This window comes from Notolabrus celidotus, unplaced genomic scaffold (genome assembly GCF_009762535.1).
Source record: "Notolabrus celidotus isolate fNotCel1 unplaced genomic scaffold, fNotCel1.pri scaffold_150_arrow_ctg1, whole genome shotgun sequence".
NCBI classification, from domain to species: domain Eukaryota; kingdom Metazoa; phylum Chordata; class Actinopteri; order Labriformes; family Labridae; genus Notolabrus; species Notolabrus celidotus.
Window position 1 is genome coordinate 77237 of NW_023260024.1, and position 18546 is coordinate 95782.

Genomic DNA, 18546 nt, shown 5'->3' on the forward strand with positions numbered 1-18546 from the left:
GGGAATGAAAAACGGAGGAGGGGTTGAGTTGTATTTTATACAGTCTATGGGCTGAACAAGCTCCGAGCTCTGACTTCCTGTTACAGACCGGATATTGTTGTTACGTAACAAAAACACTGAAGTCTGAAACGGCTGGTTTCAGCACACATTTACAGAAAGGTGGAGAAATCAGAACAGGGGCAGGATGGAGTCTTTTACTTTTCAGGGGGTTTGTAGACAGGGACACAGATTTCAGGTAAAGAACCATTAAAAAGTCAATTTTGCATGATATGTCACCTTTAAAGTTGTGTCTTCTTAAACCCTGAAACTAAAGGAATAAGGATGCTGTGAGATAAAGAGTGTTTGATTCTTTGTGTTTGCTCCTCTTGGATGTGTCAACAGGAGATATTTATCTGTGTTACGTGATCTCCACTCTGTGTGTTTAACGTTTTGTTCTGCCACAGTTATCAGAGCGCGTCTTCGTCCAGAGCGCTCAAACAAATCAGAAGTATAAGGACACTCAGCTTCTGTTTTCACTCCCTGAATTAAAGTAAACTCAGAGAGCACACAGTGAAGAGCAGGAGACCGTGCTGTGTCACATCACGCTGTAATAAACGTGTTTGTCACACACTCTTGTTTCAGTAAACAGTCGTGAAAACAGAGACACAAACGTCCAGGCGACACACCTGACACGTCGTCTCTCTCTGATACAGAAACAAGAACCTCACAGAGGACGACAGAGAGAGGAATTAATGGATTTCTGGAGGTATCATATTTGGTGATATATCCGGTGAACGTCTGCGTAGGTGTCCCTAAACTGTAGCATATACAGAACATTAATATTAAACAGAGATTATTACATTTATCACTGGGAGGGATTCTTCCCCGCTCACGCCGCAGACGCCGCTCATTGTCTGGTTGTCACTGCAGCTCTTTATGAGACAGAGTTAATGAAAGCAGGAGGTGATGGGATGAGTGGGCATAATAATGATTTAAGGTGTTAATATGCGGAAAGGGCTCAATAAAAGTTTCCTGCAAAGTGGGAAAGTTACATTTCCAGCCTGAATGCTGTCTGAGAGGAGGGGTCTATTGTGTGTGTGTGTGTGTGTGTGTGTGAGTGTGTGTGTGTGTGAGAGAGAGAGGTAAATAGAGAGCTAACAAGGCGACCTCGGTGCATAAATGAGCCTGCAGACATGAAGTATTCAGAGGGTTCAGAGGCTGCAGTCACACGATTGGGACCTTCGGCTCGAACTCTGCACCTCAGCATTAATGATTCATCAGCAGGGATTAAATATGTTTTATTCTCAGCTCCTTTAAATCTCTGCAGCTGAGGAGTTCATGGGAATATGTCCTGATGAACTTTGAGAGACTCTCTCAGAGTGTTTTAGCTCGATATAAATGATGTGGAGCGAACAGCAATCATCAGGGTTCACTTCAAACACAGGAATCAGGATGTCACTGACTCGCTGAGGTGTCTGAGGCTGATTACCAGACCCTGCAGAGTCTCCCATCCCAGGGTGAGGGAGTGACCCTGCAGAGTCTCCCATCCCAGGGTGATGGAGTGACCCTGTAGAGTCTCCCATCCAGTATTATACCAGGGTGAGGGAGTGACCCTGCAGAGTCTCCCATCCCAGGGTGAGGGAGTGACCCTGCAGAGTCTCCCATCCCAGGGTGAGGGAGTGACCCTGCAGAGTCTCCAATCCCAGGGTGAGGGAGTGACCCTGCAGAGTCTCCAATCCCAGGGTGAGGGAGTGACCCTGCAGAGTCCCCCATCCTGTATTATACCAGGGTGAGGGAGTGACCCTGCAGAGTCCCCCATCCTGTATTATACCAGGGTGAGGGAGTGACCCTGCAGAGTCTCCCATCCCAGGGTGAGGGAGTGACCCTGCAGAGTCCCCCATCCTGTATTATACCAGGGTGAGGGAGTGACCCTGCAGAGTCTCCCATCCCAGGGTGAGGGAGTGACCCTACAGAGTCCCCCGTCCTTTATTATACCAGGGTGAGGGAGTGACCCTGCAGAGTCCCCCATCCTGTATTATACCAGGGTGAGGGAGTGACCCTGCAGAGTCCCCCATCCTGTATTATACCAGGGTGAGGGAGTGACCCTGCAGAGTCTCCCATCCCAGGGTGAGGGAGTGACCCTACAGAGTCCCCGGTCCTTTATTATACCAGGGTGAGGGAGTGACCCTGCAGAGTCCCCCATCCTGTATTATACCAGGGTGAGGGAGTGACCCTGCAGAGTCCCCCATCCTGTATTATACCAGGGTGAGGGAGTGACCCTACAGAGTCCCCCATCCTGTATTATACCAGGGTGAGGGAGTGACCCTGCAGAGTCTCCCATCCCAGGGTGAGGGAGTGACCCTGCAGAGTCTCCCATCCTGCATTATACCAGGGTGAGGGAGTGACCCTGCAGAGTCTCCCATCCTGCATTATACCAGGGTGAGGGAGTGACCCTGCAGAGTCTCCCATCCCAGGGTGAGGGAGTGACCCTGCAGAGTCTCCCATCCTGCATTATACCAGGGTGAGGGAGTGACCCTGCAGAGTCTCCCATCCTTTATTATACCAGGGTGAGGGAGTGACCCTGCAGAGTCTCCCATCCTTTATTATACCAGGGTGAGGGGGTGACCCTGCAGAGTCTCCCATCCTTTATTATACCAGGGTGAGGGAGTGACCCTGCAGAGTCTCCCATCCCAGGGTGATGGATTGACCCTGCAGAGTCTCCCATCCTTTATTATACCAGGGTGAGGGAGTGACCCTGCAGAGTCTCCCATCCTTTATTATACCAGGGTGAGGGAGTGACCCTGCAGAGTCTCCCATCCTTTATTATACCAGGGTGAGGGGGTGACCCTGCAGAGTCTCCCATCCTTTATTATACCAGGGTGAGGGAGTGACCCTGCAGAGTCTCCCATCCCAGGGTGAGGGAGTGACCCTGCAGAGTCTCCCATCCCAGGGTGAGGGATTGACCCTGCAGAGTCTCCCATCCCAGGGTGAGGGAGTGACCCTGCAGAGTCTCCCATCCTTCTTTATACCAGGGTGAGGGAGTGACCCTGCAGAGGATCCAGAAACAGTAAAACTTGGGGTGGACACAGCAGATGAATCCAGGACTCATGCTTTGTTTACGAGCATTTTTCTGGTGGTGATGTAACGGATCACTGACGCCCCCCACGGTTTCGGCCCGCATGTGAACCACCAAGTTAAAACAGAATGTGATCATCATGGTGTTAAATTTATTTACTGAAGGGAGGACGGACTGAGGAACGGGCACTTTTTGTTCCACTGAAGCAAATGAGACAAAAAGACACCGTGTGATTCCCAAAGGACACACAGACAGGATAAATGCACACTCTGAAGAACGTCTCTGTGTTTATTTTTACAGGTTAGGTCATCTTGAGACGGACAGGAAATATGGAGAGAGAGGGGAATCAATCATGTCCTCTCCTTTGGATCCCTAAAAGCTGACTTCTTTTCTTATTTTGGACTTTTTCTGCTTCCATTTGGAGGAAAGGACGGGTGGATAGAGAGAGCAGAGAAGGGCTACTTAGGTGGACTCTAGTTTTTAAAGCTCAGTCCCTCTTCTTGTTCGTGGACCCGTTTGCTTTTTTAGGTCATGAGGAGACGTTGATATTAATTTCAGTTTGTTTTATGACAAACAAAAACTCCTAACAGGAGCGTTCAGGTGATGCTTGAATGCACCACAGAGATCAACCGTTCAAATAGTGATCCTTGAATGCACCACAGAGACCGACCGTTCAAATAGTGATCCTTGAATGCACCACAGAGATCGAACGTTCAAATAGTGATCCTTGAATGCACCACAGAGATCAACCGTTCAAATAGTGATCCTTGAATGCACCACAGAGATCAACCGTTCAAATAGTGATCCTTGAATGCACCACAGAGACCAACCGTTCAAATAGTGATCCTTGAATGCACCACAGAGACCAACCGTTCAAATAGTGATCCTTGAATGCACCACAGAGATCGAACGTTCAAATAGTGATCCTTGAATGCACCACAGAGATCAACCGTTCAAATAGTGATCCTTGAATGCACCACAGAGATCAACCGTTCAAATAGTGATCCTTGAATGCACCACAGAGATCGAACGTTCAAATAGTGATCCTTGAATGCACCACAGAGACCAACCGTTCAAATAGTGATCCTTGAATGCACCACAGAGACCAACCGTTCAAATAGGGATCCTTGAATGCACCACAGAGACCAACCGTTCAAATAGTGATCCTTGAATGCACCACAGAGACCAACCGTTCAAATAGTGATCCTTGAATGCACCACAGAGACCAGACACACAGATATACAGGACAGTCTTCAGTATTCTTAAATAAGGTTAGTGTGGGTCATCACGTGAAAAGATATGTCACCTCTCTGGATATTTTGTAGGTAAGAAGATGAAGAGATTAAACCAGTAATTTTATTTATTTATTACTAATATTGTTTTTTATTTTTACTTTAGAGACAAAATTCTGACATTAATCTAAGAATTCAGAATTTAATCTGAGAATTTTGACTTTAATCTAGTAATTAAAACTATAATCTGACAATTCAGACTTTAATTTCAGAATTCACACTTTAATCTAAGAATTCAGACTTTAATCTAAGAATTCAGACTTTAATCTAAGAATTCAGACTTTAATCTCCGAATTCAGACTTTAATTTTAGAATTCTGACTATAATCTGAGAATTCAAACTTTGATCTCAGAATTCAGACTTTAATCTAAGAATTCAGACTTTAATCTGAGAATTCCAACTTTAATTCCAGAATTTAGACTTTAATTTCAGAATTCTGACTTTAATCTGAGAATCACAAATTCAATCTGAGGATTTCGACTTTAATCTACAAATTCCCACTTTAATCTCAGAATTCTGACTTTAATTTCAGAATTCAGACTTTAATCTGAGAATTGAAACTTTGATCTCAGAATTCAGACTTTAATCTGAGAATTCAGACTTTAATCTGAGAATTCAGACTTTAATCTCAGAATTCTGACTTTAATTTAAGAGTGAATCTGAGAATTATGACTTTAATCTGAGAATTCAGACTTTAATTTCAGAATTCAGACTTTAATCTAAGAATTCAGACTTTAATCTCAGAATTCTGACTTTAATTTAAGAGTGAATCTGAGAATTATGACTTTAATCTGAGAATTCAGACTTTAATTTCAGAATTCAGACTTTAATCTCAGAATTCTGACTTTAATTTAAGAGTGAATCTGAGAATTATGACTTTAATTTAAGAGTGAATCTGAGAATTCTGACTTTAATCTCAGAATTGTAAACTGACTGGCCCTTATCCTCTTCTGTAATCTTGGCATCACTTTTCTCCACCTGTAGGAGTTGGAGCAGCCTCGTCCATCTTTATATAAAGTCAGTGGGAGTGACTGTTGTATAAAATCCGTCCCCTCAGAGCCGAGCCGGTCTGTGAACGATGTGAACTCACCCTGATCTCAGAGGAAAGCTCTGAGAGGTTCCTTAAAGAACATTTGTTCCACAGGCCTCTTTGATTTTTACTAACTGCTCATGAAAGCATGCAGAAGTTATTAAGACAGTAAACATGGAGAGCATTAGGCGCTCTGACAGCATCTTATTTTTATTATTAGCATCCAAACAAACAGCCTGTTCTCAGAGCCTCTAAGCACAGCCTCACCGACACTCTGCAGGGCTGTGGACTCTCAGTGTTGTTGTTGCATGCTAACAAGAAAACATTTCCTAAACCCAGAGGCATTAATAAAACATGGAATACGTGTATATGTAATCTTCCTGCCTCTGACTTCTGTGAGAGAAACATCAGACCTGCCTCTCCATCGACGTTTCTCCTTCGCACCGTCGTCTGAGAACAAGATGGTGTTTTTCCATGTTCTGACACTTTGAGATTGAATTTCATAACAAACAGATAAACAGGCTGCCACAGGCCTTTTCACAAAGCCTCCACCTACGACGATGACGCTCCATCTTTGTAAATCATACAGCACGTCTGATGGCAAACAGGGTCGCAGGAGTGAAAAGAGAGGGAGGCTTCATATTTCTTCTCCTTCAGACCTGACCTCACATTTATATTCCTTCTTTCAGGGCGGACCTCTCCTCTGCAGCGCGTGTGGATTTAAAATGACTCCCCTCTCGTGTGTGAGGCCACATCACCGGCATGAATAAATGTAAAGCATGTAATTTATGTTCCAGGAGGGCAGCCTGGGACAGAACGGTGACCAGATTCCCCAACATGATGTATAATATGTGGACCGTGTGACAGGAAACGCCTTCCTCTGTTTTATCATTCTCAGATGACGCCCCGTCGTCATGACTCATGCAAATGTGGATCTGCTGCAGAATCCACAAACACTCTGAGACTTGAACACTTTGGTGAAACTAAACTTCTCCTCTCTGTCCAACCTTTGAGCTCCAGTCTCCCAGAACACCCGCCTCCTCACCCGTCACCGCCGAGTTAATGATGACTGGCACCCACGTCCTCTGTGGGTGAGAGTGAAGTGCGCACACCTCCACCTCCTCCTCCTTCTTCTTCTTCTTCTTCTTCTTCTTCTTCTCTTTCTGCCTTAACCAGCTCCGTCCTGCAGGCAGGTATCGATCCGACACATTCTTTTCTTCCTGCTGGTCGTAGCCTCGGGCTGTGAGACGACGGCTGATCCTCCTGCTCGCACACCGGCCGGGTTCTGTCTGATGTTCCAACTTTGGTTTGAGGCAACGAGCTGCTGCTGTCACTCACTTTCTCCTGGCATTAATTAGAGAGCTTTAACATGACTCTAATTCAGATATCACTTTAAGATTGGAGGAAACCAACAGATATCTTTATCAGGCTTTGTGTGGGATATCCAGCAATGCATAAAGACTGCTTTGAGAAGCTTAGCCACGACTTTTAAGTGATAGAATGGGTAATGTGCTCAATCAGAAGACATATTCTGAGCTTTAATGGCTGTAAATAAATGCAGAAAAGCTGCAACAGATGGACCGACAAAGAGGAGCAGGCCTGACTGAGCATTTATGCAGAAAAGGACATTAAACCAGCGACCTGCAGTGAGAGAGGGAACGCCAAGAAGTGTATCTGCAATAAAGCTCGATCAAAACCAGCACAAGAAGAATCTCCTCCATGCTAACAGGCGAACTGTGGTGTCACACATGGATCGATGCCTTAAGGTGCTTTTCGACTGCAGGAACCAGGGTCTACATTTAGTTCTGGGTACTTAACCTAGTTCTCTAGAAAAGGTAGAACTTTCCTAAGATCAAGGATCAAGGGGAGCTAGGTACCTTTTGAGGAACTCTGCAGGAACCAGGGTCTAAATTTAGTTCTGGGTACTTCATCTAACTCTAGAAAAGGTAGTACTTTCCTATGATCAAGGAACTATCCCCAGGAGCTAGTTACCCTTTGAGGAACTCTGCAGGAACCAGGGTCTAAATTTAGTTCTCTAGAAAAGGTAGTACTTTCCTAAGATCAAGGATCAAGGGGAGCTAGGTACCTTTTGAGGAACTCTGCAGGAACCAGGGTCTAAATTTAGTTCTGGGTACTTCATCTAACTCTAAAAAAAGGTAGAACTTTCCTGTGATCAAGGAACTATCCCCAGGAGCGAGGTACCTTTTGAGGAACTCTGCAGGAACCAGGGTCTAAATTTAGTTCTGGGTACTTCATCTAACTCTAGAAAAGGTAGTACTTTCCTATGATCAAGGAACTATCCCAAGGAGCTAGGTACCTTTTGAGAAACAAGGGTCTACATTTAGTTCTGGGCACGTAATCTAATTCTAGAAAAGGTAGAACTTTCCTGTGATCAAGGAACTATCCCCATGAGCTAGGTACCTTTTGAGGAACTCTGCAGGAACCAGGGTCTTAATTTAGGGGGCGATGCTGAGCGTTTCTGATTGGTTGTGTACCCTCAATGTTTTTATTTCCCCCTCCATCCACAGTAACCTCACACACACCTGTGAACCACTTGGTTTAATACCTCCTGAACATCGGTCTTCTCTGAGCCTGATAGTGTGAATGCATCTCTGTCAGCTCCCGGTGTTCCAGTCTGAAGAGTGACCCTGTAACCTGGAGACCTTCAGCTGAACGTGTCAGTGTTTGTGGAGTTTACACAGCTGTTGAAACACAGAGGGAGTTCCTGGGAATGCAAACTAGTTTAGTTTTTATTAAGATTTGAAAATATCCTCATCAGATATTTAATGATGGTCTAAAGACGTTTATGAGGGATGCATCCGGCTGAGAGTCTCCAGTTAACAGGGTCGCTCTTTACACTGGAACACCGGTCCATCTCTGACGTGGCTTTAAAATCTGTCTCCTTGCTTTAAGTCGAGCGTTTCAGACGTTTTGAATCCTCTTTGTCTCGAGAGCTCGTCTCCTTCCAAGTGTTGATTCAATGCATGATCAGAAACAACACAAGAGGAATCTCCTTCATGCTAACAGGCTAACTGATGTCGCTCATCATAGTGCCGGGATGTCCGTCTCCTTCTATGGTGTCATCTTTATTGAATGCCCTTCGTCACTGGACTGATTAGCGTTATCTAAAAGTTTGAAGTTTGGTCCTCCTGGTTGAGTCTGCGCCTACAGATGAGGACTTAAGGCCAAAAGTGTGGAGCCACATGACACTGTGTCCACACCACAGAGCTGGAGTTGGAGGCTGATATTCCTCCTGCAGCTGTGTGACGTCTGAAAATGCAGAAAGAAAAAAAAAAGCCACTTGAGAAATGATCAGAAAGATCCATTTATTAAGCAGAGTGCTGAGCCAGCTACAGAGGCACACAGCGAGGGAAATCACTGAGGACTAGATTCAATCTCTCTTTCTCTTTCTTCTTTCTCATATACAATCTATTTTTCTCCCACTGCTTCATATATTTGAGTTATTCTGTCATCAGTGATCGTTCTTCTATGAGCCCTGCTGTAACACGAGGTTGCCCCTCTTTGTCCTTGCAGATCTCTCTTTGGATTCAGAGATGTTCCGTGATCGCGGTTGCAGCCGTGAAAGTTTTGCACACCTGAAGGTAAATTCATGTTTTATGGATCGTGGTTCTGCTTTAATATTTAACTCCCCTTACATGCATCCTCCTGGTTCTTATTATTCGCCTCACAGGCGTCTGCAGGATGCAAAAAGCACGCACAGCGATGTTGACCGTTTGTGTGGAATCATCCCCCGGCCTCTGAGTGAAGGGTAGGAGCTGGCATTTCGTGGCTTTCAAAGAGCACGCAGCGAGCAGGCGGAGGAGCTGCAGCCGCTGCCTCCGTAAAGACAGCTTCAGTCAGTGCTGCCTTTTCTGAGTCCAAAAGGTGAGACTGATTAGAGGATGGGGGTGACCTGCTGTCGCCGCTGACTGCTGTCTGTGGTTCATGTTAAGCCTTATCTGTGTAACTTCACAATCTATAAATAAACATCTTGATGTGTTTGCTAAACTGGCCTCCTCTCACTGATTGCACTTATTAATCTCGGCCCATCAGTATGCAGATTACATGTTAAGTTATTCTTGATTAGTCCTTCATCTCAAACACAGAAGACAACATCAGTTTGAGGGAAACAGTCTCTCTCAAGTTTCAGTCCAGACAAAACTTCTGCAGCTGAGGAAGTCATAAAAACTGCAGTTCCTCCAGTGTCCACTAGAGTGTGTCTCCTGCAGTTCCTCCGGTGTCCACTAGAGTGTGTCTCCTGCAGTTCCTCCAGAGTCCACTAGAGTGTGTCTCCTGCAGTTCCTCCAGTGTCCACTAGAGTGTGTCTCCTGCAGTTCCTCCGGTGTCCACTAGAGTGTGTCTCCTGCAGTTCCTCCGGTGTCCACTAGAGTGTGTCTCCTGCAGTTCCTCCAGAGTCCACTAGAGTGTGTCTCCTGCAGTTCCTCCAGTGTCCACTAGAGTGTGTCTCCTGCAGTTCCTCCAGTGTCCACTAGAGTGTGTCTCCTGCAGTTCCTCCGGTGTCCACTAGAGTGTGTCTCCTGCAGTTCCTCCAGAGTCCACTAGAGTGTGTCTCCTGCAGTTCCTCCAGTGTCCACTAGAGTGTGTCTCCTGCAGTTCCTCCAGTGTCAACTAGAGTGTGTCTCCTGCAGTTCCTCCAGAGTCCACTAGAGTGTGTCTCCTGCAGTTCCTCCAGTGTCCACTAGAGTGTGTCTCCTGCAGTTCCTCCAGAGTCCACTAGAGTGTGTCTCCTGCAGTTCCTCCAGAGTCCACTAGAGTGTGTCTCCTGCAGTGAGTCAGTCCCCATAGAGCCCCATGTTAAATGTTACAGCAGAAATCAACATGTTTACATCCTGGTTCAAAAACAGTTTGGGTCTCTATAGCTCATTTCTGTCGTCATGACGACTGTACGGCTGAATTTATAAACAGCTCACCTGTTTACAGCAGGTTATTACCCGGCTGTGTTCAATACTGGATTCTGATTGGCTGAAACCCTGTAACAATAGAAGTAAACACCAGAGACAACCTGATCACACACGACATATCAAATCAATCTGCAGAGAGGAGAAGAGAACAGATCAAAGCAGAATAGAATGGAACAGATCAAAGCAGAATGGAGAAGAGAACAGATCAAAGCAGAATAGAATGGAACAGATCAAAGCAGAATAAAAGCAGAATAGAATGGAAGAGATCAAAGCAGAATGGAATGGAACAGATCAAAGCAGAATAGAATGGAATTGAACAGATCAAAGCAGAATAGAATGGAACAGATCAAAGCAGAACAGAACGGAACAGATCAAAGCAGAATGGAATGGAACAGATCAAAGCAGAACAGAACGGAACAGATCAAAGCAGAATAGAATGGAACAGATCAAAGGAGAATGGAACGGAACAGATCAAAGCAGAATAGAATGGAACATATCAAAGCAGAACAGAACGGAACAGATCAAAGCAGAATGGAATGGAACAGATCAAAGCAGAACAGAACGGAACAGATCAAAGCAGAATAGAATGGAACAGATCAAAGCAGAACAGAACGGAACAGATCAAAGCAGAACAGAATGGAACAGATCAAAGCAGAATGGAATGGAACAGATCAAAGCAGAATGGAATGGAACAGATCAAAGCAGAATGGAATGGAACAGATCAAAGCAGAATGGAATGGAACAGATCAAAGCAGAATGGAATGGAACAGATCAAAGCAGAATAGAATGGAACAGATCAAAGCAGAATAGAATGGAACAGATCAAAGCAGAATGGAATGGAACAGATCAAAGCAGAATGGAATGGAACAGATCAAAGCAGAATAGAATGGAACAGATCAAAGCAGAACAGAACGGAACAGATCAAAGCAGAATAGAATGGAATGGAACAGATCAAAGCAGAACGGAACAGATCAAAGCAGAATAGAATGGAATGAAACAGATCAAAGCAGAATGGAATGGAATGGAACAGATCAAAGCAGAATATAATGGAACAGATCAAAGCAGAATGGAATGCTTCTGATTGATCAAATCCAATTAACAACAGTGATTAATTCTAGAAAGAAAAAGAGACACCAGGGACGAACATGACAACTCACCTGTTCACAGTAGATTAAGTATTAAAGGGAGGTAGGATTAGGGGCGTGGCCTCTTTGAGTGACAGGTGTGAGCAGTCCCCTTGGTGTCCCTGAACTTAACTGCTGTGTAAACTGAAAACCAGATTAACATCAACATGTTATCATTGCCTCTGTGAGCTGATAGTGTAAACTGTCACTCTGCAGGTTTGCATGATGTTAAAAAGGATTGAGAGCACACATGACAAACTTTGGCTGGAGGAGCAGAAAGAATCAAAGATCTGCTGCTCGGTTAGATCAGTGGAGCTCTGACGGTAAACGTCTCCTCCAAAGACAGATGCAGCCGCAGCCTGTGATTTCACAGTTCATTGACCGTAAAGTTCATTATTAAAGTTTAATGAACACTTTTTGTGTGCTCTCACTAAATGAACAGTTATTGTGTTCACTGGAGATCATTTCTCCTCCCTCTAATGCATTCCTCTGCTTTAAGAGGAATTCTGGGATGTAAAGACGATTATTTTAATTAGCACGTTTATTTTTGGATTATGCTTTTCGCTGATTCGGGCCCTGCAGACATCCAGATTCCCCAAACAGCAGAGATGAAGTTTGCCTCTCCCACCATCGTGAGCTTCCTGCTGACTCGTCTCCATCCCATTTGCACCTTGTTCCTCAGAGAATATTATTCCAGCACATATGACCATGCAGAGGAGCACACATGAATAAACCATGGAAACTATGTATAAGAATGGTTTCATTACAGCTGATGCAAATCTATGCATATACAGCACACATAAACCGAAGACCTCCCGAACTGAAGCTGAACTGTGTGAGAGAGTGACGAGGAAGAAATGTGGAAACAGTCATATATATCCAGCTATGGATGATTACCACTCATACATTAATGTTAAAGCATCATTTTACTCTCCAAGCTGGCTGAGCCTCACTGTTTTACTGAGATATTTTATGATGTCTGTTGAAAGCTTGGAGTTCCACATCTTTATTATCACCATGTTGTTCTTCTGGAGCAAGGAGTGACCATATCTGTAGCAGAGGATGGAGCTGGTGTAGTTTAATCCTACCTCCCTTAAATCCTTAATCTACTGTGAACAGGTGAGATGTCATGGTCGTCCCTGCTGTCTCTTTTACTTTCTAGAATTAATCACTGTTGTTATTTGGCTTTGATCAATCAGAAGCAATCCATTCTATTCTGCTTTGATCTTTTCTGGTCTATTCTGCTTTGATCTGTTCCATTCTATTCTGCTTTGATCTGTTCTGTTCCATTCTACTCTGCTTTGATCTGTACCGTTCTATTCTGCTTTGATCTTTTCTGGTCTATTCTGCTTTGATCTGTTCCATTCTATTCTGCTTTGATCTGTTCGATTCCATTCTATTCTGCTTTGATCTGTACCGTTCTATTCTGCTTTGATCTTTTCTGGTCTATTCTGCTTTGATCTGTTCCATTCTATTCTGCTTTGATCTGTTCGATTCCATTCTATTCTGCTTTGATCTGTACCGTTCTATTCTGCTTTGATCTGTTCTGGTCTATTCTGCTTTGATCTGTTCCATTTTATTCTGCTTTGATCTTTTTGATTCCATTCTGCTTTGATCTTTTCGATTCCATTCTGCTTTGATCTGTTTGATTCCATTCTATTCTGCTTTGATCTGTTCCATTCTATTCTGCTTTGATCTGTTCCATTCCATTCTATTCTGCTTTGATCTGTTCCATTCCATTCTATTCTGCTTTGATCTGTTCCATTCCATTCTGCTTTGATCTGTTCCATTCCATTCTGCTTTGTTCTGTTTGATTCCATTCTATTCTGCTTTGATCTGTTCCATTCTATTCTGCTTTGATCTGTTCCATTCCATTCTATTCTGCTTTGATCTGTTCCATTCCATTCTATTCTGCTTTGATCTGTTCCATTCTATTCTGCTTTGATCTGTTCCATTCTATTCTGCTTTGATCTGTTCCATTCTTTTCTGCTATGATCTGTTCCATTCCATTCTATTCTGCTTTGATCTGTTCCATTCCATTCTATTCTGCTTTGATCTGTTCCATTCTATTCTGCTTTGATCTGTTCCATTGTATTCTGCTTTGATCTGTTCCATTCTATTCTGCTTTGATCTGTTCCATTCCATTCTGCTTTGATCTGTTCTCTTCTCCTCTCTGCAGATTGATTTGATATGTCGTGTGTGATCAGGTTGTCTCTGGTGTTTATTTCTATTGTTACAGGGTTTCAGCCAATCAGAATCCAGTATTGAACACAGCCGGGTAATAACCTGCTGTAAACAGGTGAGCTGTTTATAAATTCAGCCGTACAGTCGTCATGAAGAGAGAGATGAGCTCTAGAGACCCAAACTGTTTTTGAACCAGGCTGTAAACATGTTGATTACTGCTGTAACATTTAACATGGGGCTCTATGGGGACTGACTCACTGCAGGAGACACTCTAGTGGACACTGGAGGAACTGCAGGAGACACACTCTAGTGGACACTGCAGGAACTGCAGGAGACACACTCTAGTGGACACTGGAGGAACTGCAGGAGACACACTCTAGTGGACACTGGAGGAACTGCAGGAGACACACTCTAGTGGACTCTGGAGGAACTGCAGGAGACACACTCTAGTGGACTCTGGAGGAACTGCAGGAGACACACTCTAGTGGACACTGGAGGAACTGTAGGAGACACACTCTAGTGGACACTGGAGGAACTGCAGGAGACACACTCTAGTGGACACTGGAGGAACTGCAGGAGACACACTCTAGTGGACTCTGGAGGAACTGCAGGAGACACACTCTAGTGGACACTGGAGGAACTGCAGGAGACACACTCTAGTGGACACTGGAGGAACTGCAGGAGACACACTCTAGTGGACACTGGAGGAACTGCAGGAGACACACTCTAGTGGACTCTGGAGGAACTGCAGGAGACACACTCTAGTGGACACTGGAGGAACTGCAGGAGACACACTCTAGTGGACTCTGGAGGAACTGCATTTTTTTGTACACCTGCTTTTTATTGATGATAGTGGTGTATATTTTTGATAATGCACTTCTCTTAAACCCATGATGTAATAAATCATACGAGGTTACAAGTCGACCTGGTCCTGCCCTCAGTGAGGTCAGACTGAGTATTAAACTGCTCATCCTCCACGTTTCATTATTTATTTTCACGTTCCAGATAACCCGCTCTTCACTCTCTTTTATTCATACATGTGATGCATTAGAATAAGTGATTTTCGCTCCCTCCATTCACAGGATTTTAGAGAGCACATTAAAGATAAATCCCTTCCATAAGTGGCTCTGCAGACTTACCCGGGCGCTACGCTTGTCTCTTCCCATTCCTTCATGTTCACTCTTGTTTTCACACTCTTGGTTTTCATTTCAGTTGTGATTCCACTTATTTAGAGACAACATGGAAGCTAGAGGTGAGTTTTGTTTTATTGTGTGTAGAGTTGTATTGACCAATCAGGCATCAGCAGGAAAAACAGTATGGAGAGCAACAGCAGGTGTTCTAGAATTCTGACTAGGGGTGTGAATTGATAAGATTTGATCAACGTCAAATCCATTGTTGGTTCTGCTTATCAATCCAATTCCTTATCAATTCTCCTAATGATTCCTGAGAGGGGGAAAAAAGTAGTTCTACACAGTCTCAAAATGATGTCTGCAGAAGACTGAACATGAACATATTCAACTGGAACATACTGAACAATAGGTTGACCTCATTCTTGGCCGCGTGAGTCCAGATGTGGACCCTCAGGCCTGGAGGAAAAGACTTTGAATTTGGAGAGAAAAAACACTTTTCCTCCGGGGGTCATGGCGGAGGTATTTTACCCGCTCTCGGTGCCTCATTTTCGGGCTGCGTGAGTCCGGACATGCGCCCTGGAGCCTGGAGGAAAATATGAATTTGGAGAGGAAAAACGTTCCAAATGAATCAGTGATACTGAGTCTTTGACCTATACTGCAGCCAGCCACCAGGGGGCAGACGCTTTGGTGGAAGCTTCATTACCAGCCGAGCGAGATGCACCCCTGGTAAAAACATGCACAAACATGTCAGCACATCAGTAACACATAATATGCAACATAAGCATGTGTGTGACATATAAAGCCTGAGCAGTGAATCAGAAAACATGTGCAATCATAAATATGATATTAGACCAGCTGAGTCGCATAGTGTAGCTTTAAACTTCACTAATGTTCATTAACACTCCAGGTGACTGTGTTCGTCTTATTTACACTTAATGTGTGTCGTGTGTTTCTGCTCTTCAAGCTCTCTGTTCCTCCTGTTGGCGCATAAATTGGTGCTGTGTGAAGGCAGGACAATAAAAAATCAAATGGAAGTGGTAAAAGCATTTTTCTGGTTAGAAGCACTCAAAGGAAAGAAACATCCAGCATGAATCGTTGCCTCTGACCTGTGATTGCTGTCTTTTGTTCCAGAAAGGGCCCAAAGTGCAGCCGACAAATTACCAGAGCTGTGTGGAGGAGAGAGAGAGAGAGAGAGGGGGAGGGAAGAGGAGAGTAAAGTTGAGCTGAGTTTTGTAGGAAGTGTGGTGAATGTGTGTTTGAAATCCAATATCACGGCCGCTGCAGAGCACATTCGTTCATCCGCGCTTCAGTAAACTCTGTCACCCCGTGTGAGGAGGCAAATCAGCCATTTCAGAGCCGTGCATCGCTCAGTTTCAGCCTCACCGCTCCATCACCTCTTACTGTAAGCTCACAGGGGTGCTGGTGCATGTAGGCAGGTATATGGAGTATATCTACCTCCGTGCAGGACGGGGTGACTTTATTTTTACCTTAAAAATTACAACAGATATGAATCAGTGGACGTCTTGGAGAGTATAAGTTACAGCAACGTTGAGAAAGTCGACGGTTAAACTTTCATTTCCTGCATTTTACTGCAAAGTTATAAACGAGGCAGTAAAACTCACAGGATTTATCACACTCAGTCAAACTCTGGTGTAGGTGAAGAGCAAGTGAAGCACTCAGGGATGCATAACAAGTTTTCACAAACTTCTGTAATGCAGTTTTTATCTGGGAGCTCAGTTTTGTAGACTTAGTCATTTTAGGAGCTGGGGAGTTAAGACTCAGCTTATCAACTCCCCTCCCCACTCAGCAGAAACCGTGGTCACCTGAGTCCCACCAAAACCTGCAGCTCAGTGGCTTGGAAAGAGAAATATAGGGCGCTGAAACATTTGACATTAAAACTGATTAGTTGCATTTATTTTGGAAAAACTGGATCGTATTTTATCCACCAAATATTTTCTTTTCTCCCTCCGGCTGCTCTGACTCAGCTCTCATGATTTATGGAGCTCTCTCGCTGACAGATAGTTTACTTTGTTTCTAAAGTCATTTCCAATCGCTGCAGGAGTTTGTATCTGAAGTGACTTTTGTGAGGGATGTTGAGAAGGGTTATAGTCCCCCAATCTGCCACGAAGGACGATCAGGGCCTCCCCAATTTAAAATCAGAAATATTAAACCTCTTCAATGTGTCATGAACTGCTTTGTTAAGTTTAAAGAAACTAAAGAAGAGATCCTAAAAACAAGAGAGCACAGGGAACACTGAGAAGACTCCAACAAGACTCACTGAACACTGAGACGGGCACACAGGGACACAGAACACACACAGGGTAATCAGCACAGGTGTGGTTAAAGACACAGGTGAGACTAATTGGATTAATCAAACAGGAGGGAAGCAAACAAAAGCAGGAAGTGAAACTAAACCAGACACACAGGGAGAAAGGACTTCAAAATAAAACAGAATAACACTAGAGCCTGAATGAAGGAGTGAAAATAACACCTAACAACCAGAGTGAGGATGAACAAGACAACACATATCAGGAAATCACAAAGAAACACAAAATTAAACTAATGTTTTCTATTCCTATGCCACTTCCTGTTTTATTTTGTAGCTTGTGTCTTGTGTTTCCTGTCTTGTTTTATTTTGTAGTTAGTGTCTTTTGTTTCCTGTGTGGTTTTATTTTGTAGTTTTGTCTTGTGTTTCCTGTGTGGTTTTATTTTGTAGATTTTGTTTTATGTTTCCTGTGTGGTTTTATTTTGTAGTTTTGTCTTGTGTTTCCTGTCTTGTTTTATTTTGTAGATTTTGTCTTATGTTTCCTGTGTAGTTTTATTTTGTAGATTTTGTCTTATGTTTCCTGTGTGGTTTTATTTTGTAGTTTTTGTCTAGTGTTTCCTGTGTGGTTTTATTTTGTAGTTTTGTTTTGTGTTTCCTGTCTTGTTTTATTTTGTAGATTTTGTCTTGTGTTTCCTCTGTAGTTTTATTTTGTAGTTTTTGTCTAGTGTTTCCTGTCTTCTTTTATTTTGTAGTTTTTGTCTAGTGCTTCCTGTCTTGGTTTTATTTTGTAGTTTTTGTCTTGTTTTATTTTGTAGTTTGTCTTGTGTTTCCTGTCTTGTTTTATTTTGTAGTTATTGTCTAGTGCTTCCTGTCTTCTTTTATTTTGTAGTTTTTGTCTTGTTTTATTTTGTAGTTTTTGTCTAGTGCTTCCTGTCTTGTTTTATTTTTTATTTTTTGACTTGTTTTATTTTGTAGTTTTTGTCTTGTGTTTCCTGTCTTGTTTTATTTTGTAGTTTTTGTCTTGTGTTTCCTGTCTTGTTTTATTTTGTAGTTTTGTCTTGTGTTTCCTGTCTTGATTTATTTTGTAGTTTGTGTCTTGTGTTTCCTGTCTTGTTTTATTTTGTAGTTTGTGTCTGGTGCTTCCTGTCTTGTTTTATTTTGTAGTTTTTGTGGTTTTATTTTGTAGTTTTTGTCCTGAATTTCCTGTCTTATTTTACTGTGTAGTTTGTGTCTGGTGCTTCCTGTCTTGTTTTATTGTGTAGTTTGTGTATTGTGTTTCCTGTCTTGTTTTATTGTGTAGTTTGTGTCTGGTGCTTCCTGTCTTATTTTATTGTGTAGTTTGTGTCTGGTGCTTCCTGTCTTGTATTATTTTGTAGTTTGTGTCTTGTGTTTCCTGTCTTGTTTTATTGTGTAGTTTGTGTCTTGTGTTTCCTGTCTTATTTTATTGTGTAGTTTGTGTCTTGTGTTTCCTGTCTTGTTTTATTGTGTAGTTTGTGTCTGGTGCTTCCTGTCTTGTTTTATTTTGTAGTTTGTGTCTTGTGTT

At 43.3% G+C, this 18546-nt stretch overlaps 1 protein-coding gene across 1 annotated transcript in view; it reads left to right on the top strand.

Annotated features, from left to right (window-relative positions):
• Nucleotides 1–11977: 11977 nt before the first annotated feature.
• The window catches only part of LOC117808779 (nucleobindin-2-like), a 30332-nt gene continuing 23763 nt past the window's right edge, over nt 11978–18546 (top strand). The window contains exon 1 of the mRNA XM_034678440.1: nt 11978–12055. Coding sequence (XP_034534331.1) covers nt 11978–12055 — 78 coding nt within the window. The remainder of the gene's footprint in view (nt 12056–18546) is intronic.